General features: G+C 43.4%; 1 protein-coding gene across 1 annotated transcript in view; it reads left to right on the top strand.

The window, feature by feature from the left end:
- The window catches only part of LOC137380971 (VPS10 domain-containing receptor SorCS1-like), a 1,096,116-nt gene that overhangs the window by 855,735 nt on the left and 217,369 nt on the right, over positions 1-23,012 (top strand). The window contains exon 5 of the mRNA XM_068053386.1: positions 21,660-21,733. Coding sequence (XP_067909487.1) covers positions 21,660-21,733 — 74 coding nt within the window. The remainder of the gene's footprint in view (positions 1-21,659; positions 21,734-23,012) is intronic.

Here is a 23,012-nt window from a genome sequence, read left to right as displayed (position 1 = left end):
GATGAATCAGGATTGAAAGAAGAATTAGTGTCTTCCACAATTGATGATAACAAATATTGAGCAAGGTTTTAAAGCTGAAAACAACCCTGTTTAGGTCAAAGTAGTTAAAAGTTCTACAGGTGGGAAGAAGACGGGTTAATCATCTGGTTGAATAACCAAGACACGCGAAACACAGATTGTCACTCTGCATCAATCTGTTTCTCTTCAACTCCATCCTTTTCCAGTGACTCATTCTCATTGCCTGTTCCTCCAAAATACTGTTCCCATCTTCCTATTCTTTGCCAGGTTTAATTTTCTCTGACTGTATCTCCTTTTGTATGTAGCTGTCTGTCTCGGCATTGTTCATTTGCCTTTATGCTGCTTGTGTCCCATTATTCCTCAGCTCTGTTTATTTCTCTGGCAGTCTTAATCTGTTTCTACTCCTTTTTGACAAAGACCTGTATTGATCGTTTCTTTTGGAAAGCTACCAGAGTCCCTGTCTGTCCTCCAGTGATTGATGTCACTCGCACATTATATCACAAAGGTCTTCAGTGAGTAGCACACAGCTAATTAAGGATGAACAGTTTAATCATTAGAATTTCAACATAGCATAAAGGTCATCATGAGAACTTTGAATGCGATGGGATTAGATTCGCATCTCCGCAGCCTGGGTGGTAATCTGGAAGAGTGAATCGCCCGCCTTTTATAGAACCTTCCAAATTTCTGTTACATTGATTTCAATAGAATGAAAATTGTTTGGTTTTTATAAAGGGCATTATTCCCCTCATTAGCCTATGCAACTCATTTAGCATCTGTTTAAGGCTGCCTCCTGAATATTGTCCAAGGCCAATACGATATGGGTATCACTGAGGAGTGCGATAAAGCCCTGCAAAATTGAACATTTTTGATTCACTTATGCCTGAAATGAGGTCCAAAATGGGGTCCAACTTCTAGGCCACAGATTTCTACAGATGACATGTCACTTAATACACTTGATGGTGTACATTTTGAATGGATTACCCAGGAGGCGGTTCAGGCCGATAACATAGAGTTGGACAGCTCACAAAATATGCCACTCACCCATCACTCTCAACCTTCCTGACATCCATTGCCTCCCATCGCTCAACACAATTTCAAGATTCTCTTCCTCATCTTCAAACCCAACCTTTGCCTCGCTGCTACCTACCTTTGCAACCTTCTCCAGCCCTGTATCCACGCCTGCACTCTCCACTCATCCAATTCTGGTCTACGATTCGCTTTTTCCTCTCCTGCACTACCACAAGTAGGAAAGACTTGAGCACATAACCAAAGCTGACACTTCAGTACCGCACTGACAGAGTGCTGTTATCGGAGGGCCATTAAACCAAAGACCCATTTACCAGTAACTGAGGATGATAAATGAAGACTGTTATTTCATTAGTTTCTCTGTTAATAACTTCATATTGACTGGAAGCATTAGGGAATGACCACAGTGATCACACCTAGATCCATTTAATTTCATTCTCCAACCATGTCAACAATGGATGAAGTTCCAACCCCCTTCTATATATAGCCATTTTGAATCTTTTATCAACTTTACAATGTCAACAAAATTTGCAATCAAATACCTCTCATTAAACGAAAGATAACCAGAAACTGCTGTGATCAAATTTGCATATTAGTTAATGAGCAAGAGTTTAGTAAATCAACTGCCATCAGTGCTAATGAGAGAACAAAACCATTATCTTCATCAGTGAAAGGTAGATTTCAGCAGGGCAGAAATTCAAATTGTATTTTAATTTTTTGTAATGCTGTAGCAGTGCAGCCAGTATAACATGCTCACATGCTGAGGAGGAAGTGCTGCATATTGTGTTAGGGTAAGGGGTCAATTAGCACCAAGCAACATTTGAGAGCCCCTGGTGGATCTGTAAATGCTTGATTTTGAATGAAAATGGTTCAATAATGCTGTTGCTGTGTTATTGGCAATAGCACATCGAGTTCAGTGGCATTTAATTGAATTGCACTTAATTCATGTGTGTTTCTTTGCTCCTCCTTGATCTGTATCAGTGCAGGAATTTTTCATTACTTGGACATTTGTATTCATGTGTACAGATTTGTTTGTAGCCAACAAGTAATTAAGGCATCGCACATACTGTCCAGTCATTACATCTGGCTCCTCTAGATTTTTATTAACAGACAAATTCAAACAGTTCAATGTGACTCTGCATTAGATGCAAGCTGACAAAACCAAGTTATTCAGCTAACGAGCAGGATATTAAGAACAAATTGGAATAAATGCCCTGAGCATCTTCAGCTGCTTCATCAATGACCTTCCCTCAATCATAAGGTCAAAAGTGGGGATGTTCGCTGATGATTGCACAATGTTCAGCACCATTCATGATTCTTCAGAAACGGAAGCAGTCCATATCCACATGCAGCAAGATCTGGACAATATCCAGGTTTGGGCTGATAAGTAGAAAGTAACATTTGTGCCACACTAGTGCCAAGCAATGACCATCTCCAACAAGAAAGAATCTAACCATCTCCCCTTATCATTCAATGACATTACCACCGCTGAATCCCCCACCATTAACACGCTCGGGGTTACCATTGATCAGAAATGTAACTGGAGCAGCCATATAAATACTGTGGCTACAAGAGCGGGGCTGCAGCTCGCTATTCTGTGGTGAGTAACTCACTTCCTGACTCCACCATCTGCAAGGCAGTGTGATGAAATACTATCCACTTTCCACTTGTCTGAAACAACACTAAAGATGCTCGATACCATTCAGGAAAAAGCAGCCCCCTTAATTGGCACCCCATCCACCACCTTAAACATTCAATCCCTCTATCACTGGCACACAGCAGCGGCAAGAGTGTGTACCATCTATAAGATGCAATGTAGCAACTTGCCAAGGCTCCTCCGACAGCACCTTCAAAACCCATGATCACTGCTACCTAGAAGGAAAAGGGCAGCAGACACATGGGGACACCCAGCACTTGTAAGTTCCCCTCCAAGCCACACACCATCCTGACTTGGAACTATATCGCTGTTCCCTTACTGTCGCTGGGCCAAAATCCTGGAACTCCCTTCCTAACAGCACTGTGGGTGTACCTACAGCACATGAGCTGCAGCAGTTCAAGAAGGTGGCTCACCACTTCTCAAGGGCAATTAGAGATGGGCAACAAATGCTGGCCTTGCTAGCGACACTCTCATCCCATGAACGAATAAAAATAAAATCTATATACCCATATGTACAGACCTATCCAACCCTTCACTTGCAGAATATTTGAGCACAGCTGAGGCTTCTCTGCTACGATGATTTAGGTCTCTGAGTTCAGGGCTGGAGGGTGGGAGACAAAGTGCCTCACATGCCTCAAATTGTCTTGAGGGTTACTGTCAGGTTTTCACCAGTTTTGCTGGATATCTATATATCTGATTTATCTCAGAGCAATTCAGCTACCACACTTGCATTAAATAACCAACTAATTTATTTACAACACTTTAAAATATCTCAGCACATACAGCATTTCTGGACAATGTGTTTCTCAGAACAGTCTGGGTTTCTCAATAGAACATTAACAGAGTCAGAGTTATACAGCACAGAAACAGGCCCTTCAGCCAATCATGTCCATGCCGGCCATCAAGCACCTAACTATTCCAATCTCATTTTCCAGCACTTGGTCTGTGGTCTTGTATGCTATGGTGTTTCAAGTGCTCATCTAAATACTTCTTAAATGTTGTGAGGGTTCCTGCCTTTCAGGCAGTGTGTTCCAGATTCCAACCACGCTCTGGGTGAAAATTGGTTTCCTCAAATCCCCTCTAAACCTGCTGCCCCTTCACTTAAATCTATGCCCACTGGTTATTGACACCTCTGCTAAGGGAAAAAGTTTCTTCCTATCTACCCTATCTATGCCCCTCATAATTTTGTATATCTCAATCAGGTCCCCCCTCAGCCTTCTCTGCTCTAAGGAAAACAACCCTAGTCTATCCAGTCTCTCTTCATAGCTGAAATGCTCCAGTCCAGACAACATCCTGGTGAATCTCCTCTGCACCCTCTCCAGTGCAATCACATCCTTCCTATAGTGTGGCGACCAGAACTGTATACAGTACTCCAGCTGTGGCCTAACTAACATTTTATACAGCTCCATCATAACCTCCCTGCTCTTATATCCTATGCCTCGGCTAATAAAGGCAAGTATCCCATATGCCGTCCTAACCACTTTATCTACCTGTGCTGCTGCCTTCAGTGATCTATGGACAAGTACACCAAGGTCCCTCTGACCCTCTGTACTTCCTAGGGTCCTACCATCCATTGTATATTCCCTTGCCTTGTTAGTCCTCCCAAAATGCATCACCTCACACCTCTCAAGGTTAAATTCCATTTGCCACTGCTCTGGTCATCTTACCAGCCCATCTATATCGTCCTGTAATCTAAGGCTTTCCTCCTCACTATTGACGACACCATGAATTTTCGTGTGATCTGCAAACTTACTGATCAAACCTCCTATATTCACATCTAAATAATTAATGTACACTACAAACAGCTCGGGTCCCAGCACTGATCCCTGCGGTACACCACTGGTCACAGGCTTCCAATTGCAAAAGCAACCCTCTCGCCCTGTCTCTTTTAGTCTCAGTTTAAACTAGGCTTAAACAATCAAACACAGTGAACACTGATCAGTGGATAGACTAACACAATCAAACCAGCTCAATCAAACACTACAGTTACCTTTGAATTTCGTTTTGACTTTCCTGCATATTCTTCCCCAGGAGGCTCTCAGACTGTCCAGCCAGGACAATCCTAAGACAGGCCACTGTACCCGCAACAAGCAGAGTAACTGGAAAATGAGGTGGGAGGCCGGAAACCTATCCTGCTGCCTCATCAAAATAACTTTGCTTGTCCTGCACTTACTCCTGGGGGCAGGCCCATTTAAACATCATGATAAAGCCCCAGGAAATCTGCCTCCTTTCCCTCTCCCCTGCACCAGGGGAAAGCTGATTCCAACACATGCAGGGCAGAGGAAAATCTACCTTCATATCGTTCATGCTGCATTATTAATGAATGTTTTGTCAGAAATGCCTAAATAAGTTGCACCATTCTGGAATATTTTCTTCCCTTTATGGTAAATGCAGACAACATTTGAGTTGTTTCAAGAGGTACATAGTTCAGCTTCCAATCCTCAAAAAACTCACTCAACCAATTTACCTTACAGAGCAGAACACTCATATTGTCAAAAAAAAACATAAAATGTAGTTCAAAGGGACAACTTTGTCTCATTGAGAAATTCCTGGCAGCCTGAGTCCTTATAATTTAGGTAGGTAAATCCATTCCACATTTTGTGACCGTGTTTCGTTCCATTAGCTTTAGTAAATTCCATCTCATGCTTTGCGATTACAGCACGGAGTGCATGCTGGGAGCACATAGCTGAAGAAGTGGTTGTAAAGAATATGCTTAATGATAAATGACAGGGACCTGTTTAGGAATGTAATCTACAGTCTATTGGATTCTTATTTAGTGTTGTCAATCACTGCATTTCAGTTTGCGTTGCCTCTCCTGTTTTATTCCACCTTGGTTGGGCCTTGCATTTAGCAATGACCTTGGTTTTTCAATAGAGAAAGCGAAGCTGGAGGTAATCGTAATGAGATAATCGTGGGGGAGATTTCAAAAGCCTGGATGTAAAATGGGCAAAAAAGGAGGAAGCATGAAAGCATTAGAAATTTCTTGGAGATAATTACCATTTCATTTAAACAAGCAAAGAGCGAGAGCAGATGCCACATTAGATGCAGTATTTAACATCCATAAACAATGACTGGAAGTGGGTTAACACTTTGGCTGTAATGATCAGTTTGATCTGAAGTCATAGTAAATGCTTCAACCCAAAATAAGAGTATGGAAGTACAAGATTTTGGAAGAGCAAATTTTGGAGCTGAGACGTGCTCTAGGATGTCAAGTGGGAAACAGAACTGGAATATAAGGGAGATGGAATTTTTGAAGACTATTTAAAGGGGGGTTTAAAGGAACATAGGAACAGGAGTAGGCCATTTAGCCCCTCGAGCCTGTTCCGCCATTCAATAAGACGATGGCTGATCTGTGGCCTAACACCACATATCTGCCTTTGCCCCGTATTGCTTAATACCTTTGGCTAACAAAAATCTATCAGTCTCAGATTTAAAATTAACTATTGATTTAGCATCAGTTGTTGTTTGCAGAAGAGAAGTCTACATTTTGTGTGTAGAAAAAGTGTTTCCAAATTTCACTCTTGAAAGATCTGGCTTTAATTTTTAGTCGATACCTCCTAATCTTAGGCTCCCCAAAGAAGGTCTGTCCTTGTGAGAAGAGGGGTAACCAAGGCCACAGTAACAGGCGGGCAAAAGTAATTTTGTGGCCAAACAGAAAAATATTAATAGACAGACAACGTAACAGAAAGTAGTGAGCACAGGGAATTGGGAATCACTAAAGTAAATAGGCATTGCCGATAGTGACTAGAGGCGTCCTTGGTATTCATTTTAGAAATAGGTGGGGCTTAAGTTCAGTGGGGAATCTCCCAATCATTCACCATAAGTTCAATGGAAAATCCACAGAAATCCCAGAGAAATTATGGCGTTATGAAGGCCAATTGGAAATTAGCCCACTGTGGATAGGACCTTTTCCCGATAAAGTAAAGCCAAATTGATGGAAGGAGTCGTGAATATCGCTGTCAAGTGACCACAACTCACCAATCATCTGCTCAATCATACTCATTTCAAATTCTGCCAGAATCACTCAGCTTCAGACCTCGTTGCAGCCTTGACCCAGACATGGATGCAAGAGCTGAATGCAAACAGAGGGTTGAGCGGGTTTGACTTCAGGGCACTATTTGATTGAGCATGGCGCCGAGGAGCCAAAATTGAGCTCAATGAAGGTTAAAGGGAAAATTATCCTGTTGCTGAAGTGCTACCTGATTGTGGTCACAGGCTAGGTATTCTACAAGGACTGGCTCACCTCCTGACCCCTCAAAACTTCTCCAACATCTAACAGCTCAAGTCAAAATTGTGATGGAAATCTTGCCAGTCACCTGGACAGGTGCAGCTTAAACAGAACTCAAGAGGCTCGCCATCAATCTAATCCTCCAAGGCTGGCTTTTGATTGGCTTAAACTCAGCATATACAGTCACTTTTCAGCCAATGAAAACCCAGTTTGCCTGAACCGCCAACCGATTTAAAAATCACTGAAAGTGACTTGAACTACATTGAACCATTTACTAGTTTTGTCGGTGTATGTTAGTCTGTTTTGTAGTAAATTAAATTATTTTTGATATAAAAAACCTTTTTAAAACTGCCTATTCGTGCTTTTACGCCAAAGAAAATGAGTGCAATTTGAAGAGCCTTCCAAAACTAGCACAACCAGTGGAATCTCACAATTTAGACTGGGACATAGCCAGTTTTGTAGGCAGGGCCTGATTTGGGCCAATTGAATCTTGAACCAGTATAAAACGTGAGGGAAGCGGTTTTGGCCGTAACTCACCTACGTTTTACACTTTGCGCTGGTTCGGCCAATTTCACTTTTCTTCTTTAAACTTAAGAAAGCCTGTTTATGCTCATTTCTTTGCCTTATAATTGGAAAGTGGTGAACAATGATTCACAAAGGGGGAGCTCAAAACACAGCGTGTTTAAAATTAAACCCTGTTACAATAAGACCAAGTGAAGGTTAAAAGGGACCCCTAGACGCCTTTCTCACCTGGTTGTAACAAGGTACACCCACAAGTGCTGTGAGGGAGGGAGTTCCAGGATTTTGACCCAGCCTCAGTGAAGGAATAGTGATATAGTTCCAAGTCAGGATGGTGTGTGGCTTGGAGGGGAACTTGCAGGCGGTGGTGTTCCCATGTGTCTGCTGCCCTAGGCCTCCTAGGTGGTAGAGGTCGCAGGTTTGGAAGGTGCTGTCAAAGGAGAAGTGGAGAATTGCTTTTGGACATCTTGTATATGGTATACACTGCTGCCACTGTGTGTTGGTAGTGAAGGAAGTGAATGTTTAAGGTGGTGGATGGGGTGCCGTTCAAGCGGTGTCGAGCTTCGTGAGTGTTGTTGGAACTGCACTTATCCATGTAAGTGGTGAATATTCCATCGCACTCCTGACTTGTGCATTTAAGATGGTGGACAGACATTATGGAGTCAGGAGGTGAGTTACTCCCGCAGAATTCCCAGCCTCTGATCTGCTTTTGCAGCCACAGTATTTATGTGGCTGGTCCACTTAAGTTTCTGGTCACTGGTAACATCGAGGATGTTGACGGTGGGAGATTCAGCAATGGTGATGCTGTTGAATGTTAAGGGGAGATGGAATGAACTAAAGACTTCGAAAATTGGCCAGCCCAGAGAAAGGACTCATTAACAGTTTAGTGCCAGTGTTTATTTTTTATTATATAATGAATGCAGGAACATAATCATAAGTCTTTGAATAGAATGACTTCTTTGTGTTAATGCTTTGTATACTGTAATCAGTGTCAGTTTCAATAATAATAATAGGATTCTGCCCCATATTTAAGTTTGTAAAATAAAAGTTGCTTCATAACACTGTAGCTATGAGGCTGCTGTCTATTCTCAGTAGAAAGTGTATTTATATAACATTAATATTCCTAACAGATGTATTTTGCAGTCTTTTGACAATTTTATCTTTGAAACATCTCTGTTCTTCGATACTACAGGCTAGAAATGATCCTTTTGATGCATTATTAATATCATTCTTTTGAATTGTCACCACAAGAAGAACATTATGATGACTACACTATTAGTATTGGACATAAAAACGAAAAATGTTGGAGGCGCTCAAGCAGCATCTGTCTGGAGAAGGATGACAAAGTTACCTCGCTGAATTTTCAAGTCCTGACAGGGGCATGGAGGTGGGTGGGAGCGGAATTTCGCCTCCGCCAGGCTGGTGTGCCCATTTTCCTGGAGGTGGGATTGGGGGAGGGGGTGCACGGCAGGGCTATCTGCCCTCAAATGGTGAGTAGCCAACTAAGCTAGTTAAAGAATTATTAAAGCCTATTGCCGGAGGCCGACGGGAATTTTCCAGTCAGCCTCCTGGAGCCCAGAGGTGTCGGGGAACAGTGCAGCTGCTTGGAGGTGGCCTCCTGCCGGCAGCCCAGGAGATCAGTGCTTCAAAGCAGGCTTAGAGGCCCTTCCCTTCTGCCTGGTTTCAATTGCAGCCACAGGCTGCCCGGTGAAGTGGCGCCCCCTCCACATGATGGCCCAGTTGTTGAGGGGATTTTTTAATTGTAAAGTTAAAGTTGGAGAAAGGGCCCCTCCATCTTGAGGTGGCTCTCTCTCACTTACCTAAAAAGGCAAGCTGCTGCTTCTTCAGCACCGGAGGGCTTGCGACTTGCTCTTCAGCACTGGAGGGTTTGCTATTGGCTCTTCAGCACTGGTGGGCTTGCGATTGGCTCTTCAGTACTGGAGGGCTTGTTATTGGCTGTTCAGCACTGGAGGGCTTGCTGTTGGCTCTTCAGCACTGGAGGGCTTGCGATTGGCTCTTCAGCTTCCAGAGCCTGCCCACTGACCTTAATTGGATGGCAAACCTACCCTCTGGCCATTAATTGCCCATTTCGGGTAAAATAACAGCCAGATGACTGTTTCTCACACAGGGTGAGCCAAGGGTTGGCAACGTGTCTGAAGATGGATACCAGTGTCCATCCATGGTAAAAGAAAATGTTGCAGTCCATGACTGGTAATGTCAGAGATGGGAAATTTCCCATTGGCTTCTTCCAGCCCAGCTTGGCTGAGTGTTCCCGCTCTCTGCAATGGTCAGAGAGTGAGAGAGGGAGGGGGGCAAAAAGAGAAAGAGAGGGGCAGAGAGAGAGAGAGGGGCAGAGAGAGAGAGAGAGAGGAGAGAGGCAGAGAGGAGAGAGGCAGAGAGAGAGAGGGAACAGGAGAGAGAACAGAGAGAGAGAGCAAGGGGCAGAGAGAGAGGGAAGAGACAGAGGGACAGAGAGAGGGGCGGACAGAGAGAGAGGGGGGACATAGAGAATGAGGATGACACAGAGAGGGGGGGAACACAGAGAGGGGCAACACAGAGAGAGAAAGAGAGAGAGAGGAGGGTGAGAGAGTGCCATCAAGATCACCCCTGACAGATGGACATCTATCCGGAATACTCCACATCACTACAAAAAAGTATGCGGGAAAACATTGACTACTTGTTCCAGCAAAAAAATGCGAGGTATCTCACCAAATCAGTGTCCAACATAGTGACGAGAAAGTAAGCCAATAAATTATTCTTTTCATTTAAAGTTTCCTCACAAAAATGCACATTTGTTGTTGTTTTGATTAATAGTAAGATAAATTCTTAATGCCTTTATCTTTCTGAAATTGTCTCACTGGGCAGCTAGGTTATTATAAAACACAAGTTGAAAGGCTTGTGTTTTATAAACTCATTTTAATATGGCGAAAGTTACTAAGGGAATGCCGTGATTTCTACGATCTGGCACCCATTACTTTCACTTGAGACACAAGCTCAGTGACGTGTTGAAAGTTGCTAGACTTTTATAAATGTTGCAATTCCACTGCTATCCATTTGGCAAATTCTTCTTGATTTTCATTCACTGATTAGAGAAGTCGTATTGGAATTAGCTGGAACACAACTTGTGGCAAACTCAGGTCAACCTTGAAGGGTCACTGACCCGAAACGTTAACTCTGCTTCTCTTTCCACAGATGCTGCCAGACCTGCTGAGTGGTTCCAGCATTTCTTGTTTTTATTTCAGGTCAACCCTTTCATTATTTCTAACCAACAAATGCTCATATATTTGTTTGAGTTTGTTTTTCAATGGCCGGGTAGATTAAAAAGCCGTAATTGTCTTCCTATTTTGATGCTGCAAAAGAAATATATTGGGTTTGATTTTAAAATTGGGCAGACTTCCGGTTGGGAGTTGGGTGAGCAATGCAATTGTGCCAACACACTCAACACCCTGAACCATTTTAATGTCTCAACTACATTAGTCGGATGAGCTGCAGGTACTGTTTCAGTGTTTATCGTCATCCTGCCGATCGGGAGGGAGTGCAGAAATTCCGTCGGCTCTAAGGTAGTGCTGAGTCAGAGAATGTTATCCTCAGGGTGGGTGCGAGGGGAGCGATTTCAATCGTGAGAGAATACAGGATTGGAGTAACAGCAAGATGGAAAGAACTTTGTACGCCATGAGCATCGTACAAAAATTTGCCTTTCAGGAGTGACCTGCAACCTCTAAGGAATGCTGGTTGGGCTGTTCAATGTCTGGTACCAACAAGCGGAAAATTAACAGCTTGTCCCATGAGTGTTTATCAGAGTTGTCCAAAAAGCCTATTTCTAAAAGGAGTTTTTAACAATGTATCTTTTGAAATTAATGTCCCAAAGAATATTTAAGAGTGGCTCACCATTTGTTTTTCTATCTCAAACATTCAATTTCTCATAACTAGTCTCAGCTACACCAAGCTTAGACAGGTTTGGTGCTGAGAATCTGTGCAAGGTAAACATTCCCTTTTGTGCTACAGATAATTTGTTTCTATGTTCTATATTCCCAGATGTTTGTTTTTCAAATTCTTATGGATACTTCTCTCAGCATTTTGCTAATGAACACAAGTTATGAATCCTGGTTGAAATAAAAGGAAATTCTATTTTCCTTCATAAAACCCAAACACCAAACGATAACTTTATCTAATATTTAGGTGTCAGCCGTGGCTCAGTTGTTGGCACTTTAGCCTTTAAATCAGAAGGTTGTGGGTTCAAGTTCCACTTCAGGACTTTAGCACAATAATCAAAGTTGACATTCCAGTGTAGTCCTGAGGGAGTGCTGCACTGTTGTAGGTGCTGTCTTTCAGATGAGATGTCAAATGGAGCCATTGTCTGCTCTCTTAGGTGGATGGCAAAGTTCCTGTGGCATCATTTAAAAAAAAAAAGCAGGGGAGATATTCCCGGTGTCCTGGCTGATATTTATCCCTCAATCAACATCACAAAAAGCAGATTATCTGGTCATTATCACATTGCTGTTTGTGAGAGCTTGCTCTGTGTAAAATGGCTACTGCGTTTCCTGCATTACAACAATACAACTTCAAAAGTACTTCATTGACTGTGAAGCACTTTGAGATGTGTCTGGTGGTTGTGAAAGGTGCTATAGAAATGCAGGTCTATCTAAAGGAATTGCTATTTGCTTGGTGTGCATCTGGCAATTTTTGAGACAGTCTGTCAGGTGATTGAGGAAAGACCTCGGTGATGTCAAGTCAGTGTCGGGGTCTGAGTGTGAAATGAGCAACAATTTAATTAGATGCTGGTCTCAACATTTACATGTAATAGAAATCTCTGCATTACTTGCAATAATGCCATTGTCCCCTCTCAGACATTTCTACACGCTCCAAATTAGTCCTGTTGACATAAGATGATTATCATGCTGTTTTTGCTCTATTTTCTGCACCTCCTTTCCCTCATCTAATTGCAACTTCCTCATATCTTGTGTATAAAGCCTTGTTGAGGTTCTGCATTATTGGCTTTGGCTCTTCACCCATGTTTCTGAATTGTACACATAAATCTACAGTGTAGGGTTCGAATCTAGGAGCTATCCTGGAAATTGCTAAAATTGATGAATAGAGCTTTACAAGATAGATGCTGAGCAGCTGTTTCCCCCAGCTGGAGAGCTTGAACTAAGGGTCTCAGGGTAAGGGTCGGCTATTTAGGACTGAGATAAGGAGAAATTTCTTCATTCAAAGGATTGTAACTCTTTGGAATTCCCATAGGAATGGGGATGCTCAAAGGAACATAGGAGCAGGAGTAGGCCATTCAGCCCTTCAAGCCTGCCCCGCCATTCAATATAATCATGGCTGATCATCCACTTCAATGCCTTTTTCCCCCACTATCCCGATGTCCCCTCATGTCATTTATATTTAGAAATCTGTCAATCTCTGCTTTAAACATGCTCAATGACTGAGCTTCCACAGCCTTCTGGGGTAGAGAATTCCAAAGATTCACAACCCTCTGAGTAAAGAAATTTCTCCTCATCTCTGTCCTAAGTGGCTTCCCCTTTATTTTGAAATTGTGTCCCCTGGCTCTAGACTCTCCAACCAGGGGAAACGTCTTACCTGCATCTACTCTGTCTATCTCTTTAAGTATTTTGTAGGATTCAATGGGATCACCTTCAAAACTCCAGAGAATACAGGCCCAGTTTCCCCAACTCTCTTCATAGGACAGTCCCACCATCCCGAGAACAAGTCTAGTGAATCTTCATTGCACTCCCTCTATGGCAATTATATCCTTCCTAAGGTAAGGGGGCCAAAACTGCACACAGTACTCCAGTTGCGGTCTAACCAAGGTTCTATACAATTGAAGCAAGACTTCACTACTCCTGTACTCAAATCCTCTTGTGATAAAGCCTAACATACCATTAGCCTTCCTAATTGCGAGCTGCACCTTTATGTTAGCTTTCAGTGACTTATTGACAAGGACACCCAGGTCTCTTTGTACATCTACACTTTCTAATCACTTACCATTTAAGAAATACTCTGCACATCTATTTCTCCTACCAAAGTGGATAACCTCACATTTTTCCACATTAGAACATTAGAACATTACAGCACAGTACAGGCCCTTCGGCCCTCGATGTTGCGCCGACCTGTGAAACCATCTGACCTACACTATTCCATTTTCATCCATATGTCTATCCAATGACCACTTAAATGCCCTTAAAGTTGGCGAGTCTACTACTGTTGCAGGCAGGGCGTTCCACGCCCCTACTACTCTCTGAGTAAAGAAACTACCTCTAACATCTGTCCTATATCTATCACCCCTCAACTTAAAGCTATGTCCCCTCGTGTTTGCCATCACCATCCGAGGAAAAAGACTCTCACTATCCACCCTATCTAACCCTCTGATTATCTTATATGTCTCTATTAAGTCACCTCTCCTCCTCCTTCTCTCCAACGAAAACAACCTCAAGTCCCTCAGCCTTTCCTCGTAAGACCTTCCCTCCATACCAGGCAACATCCTAGTAAATCTCCTCTGCACCCTTTCCAAAGCTTCCACATCCTTCCTATAATGCGATGACCAGAACTGCACGCAATACCCCAGGAGCGGCCTCACCAGAGTTTTGTACAGCTGCAGCATGACCTCGTGGCTCCGAAACTCGATCCCCCTACTAATAAAAGCTAACACACCATATGCCTTCTTAACAGCCCTATTAACCTGGGTAGCAACTTTCAGGGATTTATGTACCTGGACACCAAGATCTCTCTGCTCATCTACACTACCAAGAATCTTCCCATTAGCCCAGTACTCTGCATTCCTGTTACTCCTTCCAAAGTGAATCACCTCACACTTTTCCGCATTAAACTTCATTTGCCATCTGTCAGCCCAGCTCTGCAGCCTATCTATGTCCCTCTGTACCCTACAACATCCTTCGGCACTATCCACAACTCCACCGACCTTCGTGTCATCCGCAAATTTACTAACCCACCCTTCTACACCCTCTTCCAGGTCATTTATAAAAATGACAAACAGCAGTGGCCCCAAAACAGATCCTTGCGGTACACCACTAGTAACTAAACTCCAGGATGAACATTTGCCATCAACCACCACCCTCTGTCTTCTTTCAGCTAGCCAATTTCTGATCCAAAGCTCTAAATCACCTTCAACCCCATACTTCCGTATTTTCTGCAATAGTCTACCGTGGGGAACCTTATCAAACGCCTTACTGAAATCCATATACACCACATCCACTGCTTTACCCTCATCCACCTGTTTGGTCACCTTCTCGAAAAACTCAATAAGGTTTGTGAGGCACGACCTACCCTTCACAAAACCGTGCTGACTATCGCTAATTAACTTATTCTTTTCAAGATGATTATAAATCCTATCTCTTCTAACCTTTTCCAACATTTTACCCACAACCGAAGTAAGGCTCACAGGTCTATAATTACCAGGGCTGTCTCTACTCCCCTTCTTGAACAAGGGGACAACATTTGCTATCCTCCAGTCTTCCGGCACTATTCCTGTCGACAATGACGACATAAAGATCAAGGACAAAGGCTCTGCAATCTCCTCCCTGGCTTCCCAGAGAATCCTAGGATAAATCCCATCTGGCCCAGGGGACTTATCTATTTTCACACTTTCCAAAATTGCTAACACCTCCTCCTTGTGGACCTCAATCCCATCTAGCCTAGTAGTCTGAATCTCAGTATTCTCCTCGACAACATTTACTTTCTCTACTGTAAATACTGACGAAAAATATTCATTTAACGCTTCCCCTATCTCCTCTGATTCCACACACAACTTCCCACTACTATCCTTGATTGGCCCTAATCTAACTCTAGTCATTCTTTTATTCCTGATATACCTATAGAAAGCCTTAGGGTTTTCCTTGATCCTATCCGCCAATGACTTCTCGTGTCCATCTGCCATGTTCTTGCCCACTCACTAAATCTGTCCAAATCCCATTGAAGCTGCTTTGCATCTTCCTCACAACACACATTCCCACCTAGTTTTGTGTCATCTGCAAACTTGGAAATCCTACATTTGGTCCCCACATCCAAATCATTGATATATATTGTGAACAGCCCAAGCACTGATCCCTGCGGTACCCCACTAGTCACAGCCTGCCAATGCGAGAATAACCCATTTATTCCTGCTCTCTGTTTTCTACCTGTTAACCAAGTGTTAATCCATGCCCGTATATTACCTCCTATCCCATGTGCTCTAATTTTGCTAACAAATCCCCTGTGGAGGACTTTATCAAAAGCCTTCTGAAAATCCAAGTATACCACGTCCACCAACTCCCCTTTATCAATTTTGTTAGTAACATCCTCAAAAATCTCCAGCAGGTTTGTCAAACATGATTTCCCATTCATAAATCCATGTTGACTATGCCCAATCAGATCATTACTATCCAAGTGTACATTTATCACATCCTTTGAAATAGATTCTAGCATTTTCCCAATGATTGATATAAGGCTAACAAGTCTGTAATTCCCTGTTCTCTCTCTCCCTCCCTTCTTAATAGTGGGGTGGCATTTGCAACCTTCCAATCTGCAGGAACTGCTCCAGAACCTATCGAATTTTTGAAGGTGATCACCAATGAATCCACTATCTCCATAGCTACCTCTTTCAACATTCTGGGATGCAGAATATCAGGTCCTGGAGACTTATCAACCTTCAGCCCCATTAATTTCTGCAATACAACCTTCTTACTAATACTAATTTCCTTCAATTCCTCATTCTCCCTGATCCCGTGGATCTCTAATTCTGGGAGATTTCTTGTATCTTCCTCAGTGAAGACAGACACAAAGTAATCATTTAGCTTCTCTGCTATTTCTCTATTCCCTACTGTAAATTCTCCTGACTCTCCCTTAATGGACCCATGTTTGTTTTAGCCAAACGTTTCCTTTTTACATACCTGTAGAAGCTTTTACAGTCCATTTTTATATTTTTTGCTAGCTTACATTCATATTCTATTCTCCCTTTCTTTGTCAGTTTCTTGGTTGTCCTTTGCTGTATTCTGAATTCCTCCCAATCCTCAGGTTTACTACTATTTCTGGCAACTTTATAGGCCTTTTCTTTTAATCTTATACAATCTTTAACTTCCTTTGTTATCCACTGTTCACTGCCTTTACTTTTGGGGTTTTGTGCCTTGAAGGAATGTATAGTTGCTGTAAACTATGTAATATTTCTTTAAAGACTATCCATTGCCTATGTACTGTCATACCTTTTAATGTATTTTCCCAATCCACCTCAGCCAATTTGCCCCTCATACCTTCATAATTTCCTTTGTTCAAATTTAACACCCTGGCTTTGGATTGAACTACCTCACTTTCAAACATAATGTAAAATTCTATCATATTATGGTCACTCATCCCTGAAGGTTCTTTTACAACAAGATTATTAAGTATCTCTTTCTCATTACATAAAACTAGATCCAAAATAGCCTGTTCTCTGGTCGGTTCCACAGCATTAGTGCTCATTAGGTTTACCCAGTCTATATGCATATTGATATCACCCATGATTGCTGTATTACCCATGCCACATGCTTTTCTAATCTGCTGATTAATACCATGCCCCACACTACCACTACTGTTTGGTGGCCTATAAACAACTCCTACCAATGTTTGCTGCCCTTGCTGTTTCTTAGTTCCACCCAAACAGATTCCACATTTGTTCTTCTGATCTGAGATAATCCCTTACTAATGTACTGAGTATATTCAAGACTGAGTTTGATAGATTGTTGTAATGTAGAAAATGCAACAGTAAGCTCCCACAAACAGCAGTGAGAAAATGACCAGATAATCTGTTTTAGTGATGTTGGTTGAGGGATGAATATTGTGCAGGAGAACTCTTCTGCTCATCATTGTGCCATGGATCTTTTACATTCATCTGAGAGCAGATGGGGCCTCGTCAGTTTAACATCAGATTTGAAAGATGACGCCTCTGACAGTGCAGCACTCCCTCAGTACTACACTAGGAGTGTCAGCCTTGATTTTGTGTTCAAGTCTCTGGAGTGGGACTTCTACCCTCAATCTTCTACCTCAGCAATGAGAGTGCTATACACTGAGCCATGGCAGACACCTAACCAATGCTTGATTGGTCTCTATACGAACTCCCTAGCCTCCCATTGCCCTGCATCCCCCCATCCCCCCCGAATCATGCACTTCTTGTAGGATTGCCAACTCTGGTTTGGTGCATTCCTGGAGGTTTCATCACATGATCTCCCGCCAGTAGTGCATCCCCCAAGTGAACTGTCTTCCACGCCAATTGGACCACGAAAAGACTTTTTGTTACCTGACTGGACTGGTCTTGATTGTTAGACAATCAGCCTGTTGTCCCATCTCCAATATTTTACAACCAACATATGAAAATGTTCAGAGAAAATGAAGAAAAACACAATTCTTTTTTAATGCCTCTGTAATTTTCCTCAGGGCAGTGTCCTAGAGACTAATCGTCAACTCCTACAGACTACAAGACAAGCCTGGAGGTTTGGCAACCCTAAACTCACATATTGGAGAATGTAATAACTGTTGGTGTTTAAGAGGCCTAAATGATGCACTGCCTCAGCACAGTGGACAGCTGCAGCATTCAGTTTCTAACATATTCTAGTCCAGTGACCTCAGTAATCACTGCTCACAGACAACAGAGGCAGCACTTAAATAAAAGCAGCATGAAGTAAGCAGCACAGCCAATCAACACTTGAGCCATGTCTCGGCCACAGACAGCTTAACCACATCAACAGCCCTGAGATACACGCCATGGTTCCAGCAATGTTCTCATAGATGTCAGGTCAGTCTGCAAGGTGGTTGCAAATCATGGTGTTGGCACACTCCATTCAATTTAGAAGAAGGATTACGTGGGAGGCTGTAGTAAAGTTGGTTTATTTGTTAAAGACATGTTATCACAATGCACGTAATGTGTCGTGATCAACTAATCATATCCTCTCAAGCATCTGTTATAAGACTTAATAAAAATCTTAACACACAAATATACAAAATGTCAGGCAGGAAAAGACCAGCTTGTCCTTCCAGGAGATATAAATGTTTTAATCTGGCTCCAACCCTTTTGTAAATTGATGAAATTGCTGAAGAGATTGCCTCTCCACATGTCCCAAAAGCAGTATCTTTTTTTTTTCAGAAATGTTGAACATTTTCAATAACGAATATAGGTTGTTTTGGCACTGCACTAATTGCATGCTGGGATAGCCTGGTTGTTGTCGGTATTTAATTCCAAAATGGCTGTCCTGTTGATGCTGGGGAAAGCACAGGTCAATGAAATCTATTGTTTGAAAGAGCTACTGGAATTTTTTTTTTATATCATCAGATTATTCAGGCATACATCAAACAACAGAGGTTTTAGTGAACCTGAAACGTTAACTCTTCTTCTCTCTCCACAGATGCTGCCAGACCTGCTGAGTATTTCCAGCGTTTCTTGTTTTTATTTCAGATTTCCAACATCCGCAGTATTTTGCTTTTATTTTAGAGGTTTTAGTGGAGTTTAATTATAGTATTTAGGATGTTTCACTGCATTAAAGGAGGTTATGAATGCAGGTTGTTGTTGCATCAGTAATTTATAGTGGAAACAGGAGCTACTTAGTCTTATTCGTCCTTTTAAAAACAAGATGGAAAATTTACACTTCCTTTCTTTGTAACTTGGATGGTCCAACCCCTCAACTCTTCCATGGGGTGGAATTTTATGCTCTGCCGCACAGCTGGGTTTGGAGTCAGGGAGAACATCAAATTGGGTGGGATGGTGACGGTGGGGGGGGTGGGGGGCCACCATCCCGCCTCCGCCGAAATTTAGTCAGGGTTGGGAAGGCCTGCAAATGTCCTTCCTGCCCCACCGCCAATTGAGGCCCTTAATTGGGTAATTAACCCCCAATTAAGGGCTGCTTCCCACCGCAGCCACAATTACCCATGCAGCGGGTGGTCCTGTTGCCGCATGGGAAACATGGCATGAAAAGCAATGCGGGCTGCTTCCCGGCTCTGGGGGTGGGGATGTCCCTCATTCAAAGGCACCTAGTGCCTGAACACCGGACCCGGCATTGGGAAAGCGGGAGGCCCGCTGAGGGCCTCCCTGCCGCTGATCCCCCTTCCTCCTCTCCCCCGCGACCCCCACCCTGCAAAACCCCTCCTGCCCTGACCTACCTTGAGCCTGGTTCCAGAGCCACTCCTTGATGTTTGGTTGCTGCAGCTACCACCGTGGCACTGCAGCCGCCGGCCCCTGATTCGCTGACAGCCCTGCAAGGCTGGGACTTCCAGTGATGGGGTCCTAAATCCTATGGAAGGCCTGCCGCTGTCCAGTTAAGTGCCTGATTCAGTGACCCTTCCATAGAAGAGGCAATGCGGGGATCTCGGCGTCGGTTTGCTCCGACGTCAAAACCCCCCGCCGCCAGCATAAAATTCCACTCATGGTCTCCAATTATCTGTGGCGTGTGGTGAAGGCCTTGGTCCTGACTTCAAGGATTCTGCTCAGACCACCTGCCTCCAGACATGGATGATGTTGTTCCTATCCCCCTTGGCGTTGAGCATGACAGGGAGAATAAGCAGAGGTGACCTAGAAAAGCTGCTCAAAGAGAGAGGAGGAGGAGGAGGGTGAGAAGGATTCTCAGCAGGAGGCATATACACTCAAGAGCCCAGGGCTGCGCTCCTGGCATTGACCACCACAGTTTTCTGCTCCCAATGTCTTCTGAGCGTTTGTCTGGAGGGCCTCCTGGCCCCATGTGGATAGATGACATCTCTCCTCCTCTGCACCTCCTCAACCAAGGCCTCTAGTGCAAAGCTGGAAAAAAACTAGGAGCCCACTCTCTGCCATGTTGTGTCATCATTCAGTGTTCTTCTAGCTCACACTCTCTTGTGCAACAGCTCCAGCACCTACTCCAGCTCCCCTTTAGGAGGTGCAGGCTGACTTTAAGTGGTGCTAACCTCTCATGATTTCGTGCTTTCTGCTCAGGCGTGCAGCCATTCAACAGAGCACTTAGCGCTGGCTGCACGCAGAAATCATTTACATGAGCAGGCAGCTCTAAGTGGGCATGTTGCCTGCATCTGAAGCAACGGGCCGCAAATTAATCACGCATCGCAATCCCTGATCCCATTGTGGGCCAAGAAATTTGTCCTCGCCGTCAAGATTGAAATTTAACTTGTGTAATATATATTAAAGCTTTTGAAGATAAGATCCCAAATTCCCAATCAGTCCTGTTAATTGCTACCTGTTGCAACATAATCTGTCTTCTATTCTGAAAAATTTATGTAGAAATGAACCTGATAGTTTTAGTTGGTGATGTGGGGACTTCATTGCATAAAACGATTGTAAATGCTGGAAGTAGGAATGTTTAGTAGTATTTTAGTTGAGGATAGAGTTCTGTAATATGAGAGTTATACTTGCTTCATGTTTCAGGGCAGAGATGTAATAAATGTTGTGGGGCTGCCCCACAAAGACTACCAATGTTTGGTCCATGGTCTATGCCACATTAACCAATCTCACCCAGAATGATGGTAGGTGCACCAAAATGTGCCTCACACCCTCGCTGGCTAGGGGAAGGAATCATTGACCAGATGTTAACTTCTAGATTGCTACCCCAGTGCACTCTACTAAAGTAGTAACTGCAGGTGTGGAAGCCAGGATCAAACTCTTTGTGGTTGAATAGCTCATCGATGCCCATTGTATCAGCTCAGCCATGACGAATGGCTGCTTTGATGAGGCAGAAGAAGGTGATCAATGTTGTTGGAACCATAGCCGAGCATGAGTTAATGAGCTTAGAACGCGAGGAATAACAGAACACCTTCCATTTGTATAGCATTCTAAATGCAAGAAAGCAGAAAGGAAACAAATTAAGTTATTGCAAAATAGAATTATTAATTAATTAATTATTACCAGGTGCCAATGGACACACCAAAAATTTACTCTGTGGTTTTCTGTGTGGACCAGGACTGAACACTTTCTCCTGTTTTCGGCAATCCAATAGAAATCATTAACATACTATAGGGAAACTGCAGGAAGAGGCTCACCCTGCAAAACCTGTTACTGTACCAACATACTGAAACTCTGAGCGTCAAATCAGAATGTTTAATTAATTAAACATACTGCTGCAATATATTATTCATTGATGATCTATTTTTTATTATATCACAGCTTTCAACGTAGACCTGAAAAGGCAAAGGTAATGAGACAGTTTGGGCATGAATGCATCTCAGAATGTGTACTGATTCCTTCAGTGTTTGTCCCTTCTTGTTTTGCAGTTGTACAGCTCCAGTGACTTTGGGAGGAGGTGGCAGCTGGTCCGTGAGAGGATCACTCCAAATCGGTTCTACTGGTAAGAGCCCATTGATCTCATGTGTGTAGGTTTGCTATCTCCTATCAATATGGGATTGATTACAAACTGGAATCTTTGCCAGTCCTTGGAATTGGACACTGCATATGGTGTGACATTGATACGATGCAGAGAACATCATAGACTGTTACAGTACAGAAAAAAATACGTTTGACCATTAAGTCCTCCCTAATATTTTCTTCACAAGCCACTCAGTCTAATTTCATTCACCTGCTCACTCCTCATGTTCTTTAATGTTCCTCTTTTTCAAGCACCTATCTAATGTGTCGGGTGGCAGAGATCTATGGACAATCGTATATCAAATGGCATGGGAGAAAATCAGCACACCTGCGTGTGTTTTACAGCCATAGCATAAGTGATTTGTTATCCATAGCCCCCCTGCTGTTTGTCGCATATTTTCGCATGCTCCACATCAGTGGGTCTTGTTTTAAATGTAATGTAAGTTTTTTTTTTTTGCATGCTGTTATGATTTACATGATGTCCTATGTTGTGGGGGAGGGGTTGGTTGGTAGCTGGATCCTATTAGAGGCTGGTGTCATTGAACAGTGAGGATGTTAGTTGGTAGTCATTGGTTGGGTAACCTAACTTTACCAGAACACCATTCACTCACCTTTTTTTATGCTTTTTCAGTGGTTGGTACGAAGAGCTCCTGGAAAAGAGAGGCATACTTGCAGCACAGGCATTTTTTCGTGCTGTATCTTTCTATGATTTTACCTCTTTGAATGCCATTTAAATCCTACCCTCAATCCCATAGCAGTATTACTGGCAGGGCAAATGTCCTACCCGCCCTTCTGCTTTGACCACCTTTGTTGGGAGCTCAGTCTGTGGAACAGGAAAATGGTGGGGGCTAGGGGCCACATTGTGAGGGCTCCCTGACGCATTCACACCACCGGGGAAGTTTCCCAGGAGGGTGCAGGAATAAGGAGGAGTTTCCCCTCTAATCCGAGGGGCCTACCACCTACCCACTTCTTAAATAATTATTTATGTTTACACCTCCGAGAGTGCCTCCATTTTGAGATGCCCTCATGGTCCCCGAACTGCCTCAGCAGCGCCCACCTTTCCCGGTGGGACTGCTGAAGCTCTAAAGCTGCCAGCCCTGTGACTGGTCCAATAGGAGGCTACCTCCAAGAAAATAGCTCCCCCGCTCTGACTCCCAGCAAGTGCGGGCCCTCGACCCCCATTTGGTCCCGACGTCGGGGTCCCACGGGAAAATCCTGCCTGACGTTTCAGGTCAAGGGATGTGTCTCAGCTCGTGATTTTG

The sequence above is a fragment of the Heterodontus francisci genome, chromosome 20 (genome assembly GCF_036365525.1).
Source record: "Heterodontus francisci isolate sHetFra1 chromosome 20, sHetFra1.hap1, whole genome shotgun sequence".
NCBI lineage: Eukaryota > Metazoa > Chordata > Chondrichthyes > Heterodontiformes > Heterodontidae > Heterodontus > Heterodontus francisci.
Note: the sequence above shows the minus strand (reverse complement) of the source record. Positions and strands in the feature narration are given on the sequence as shown.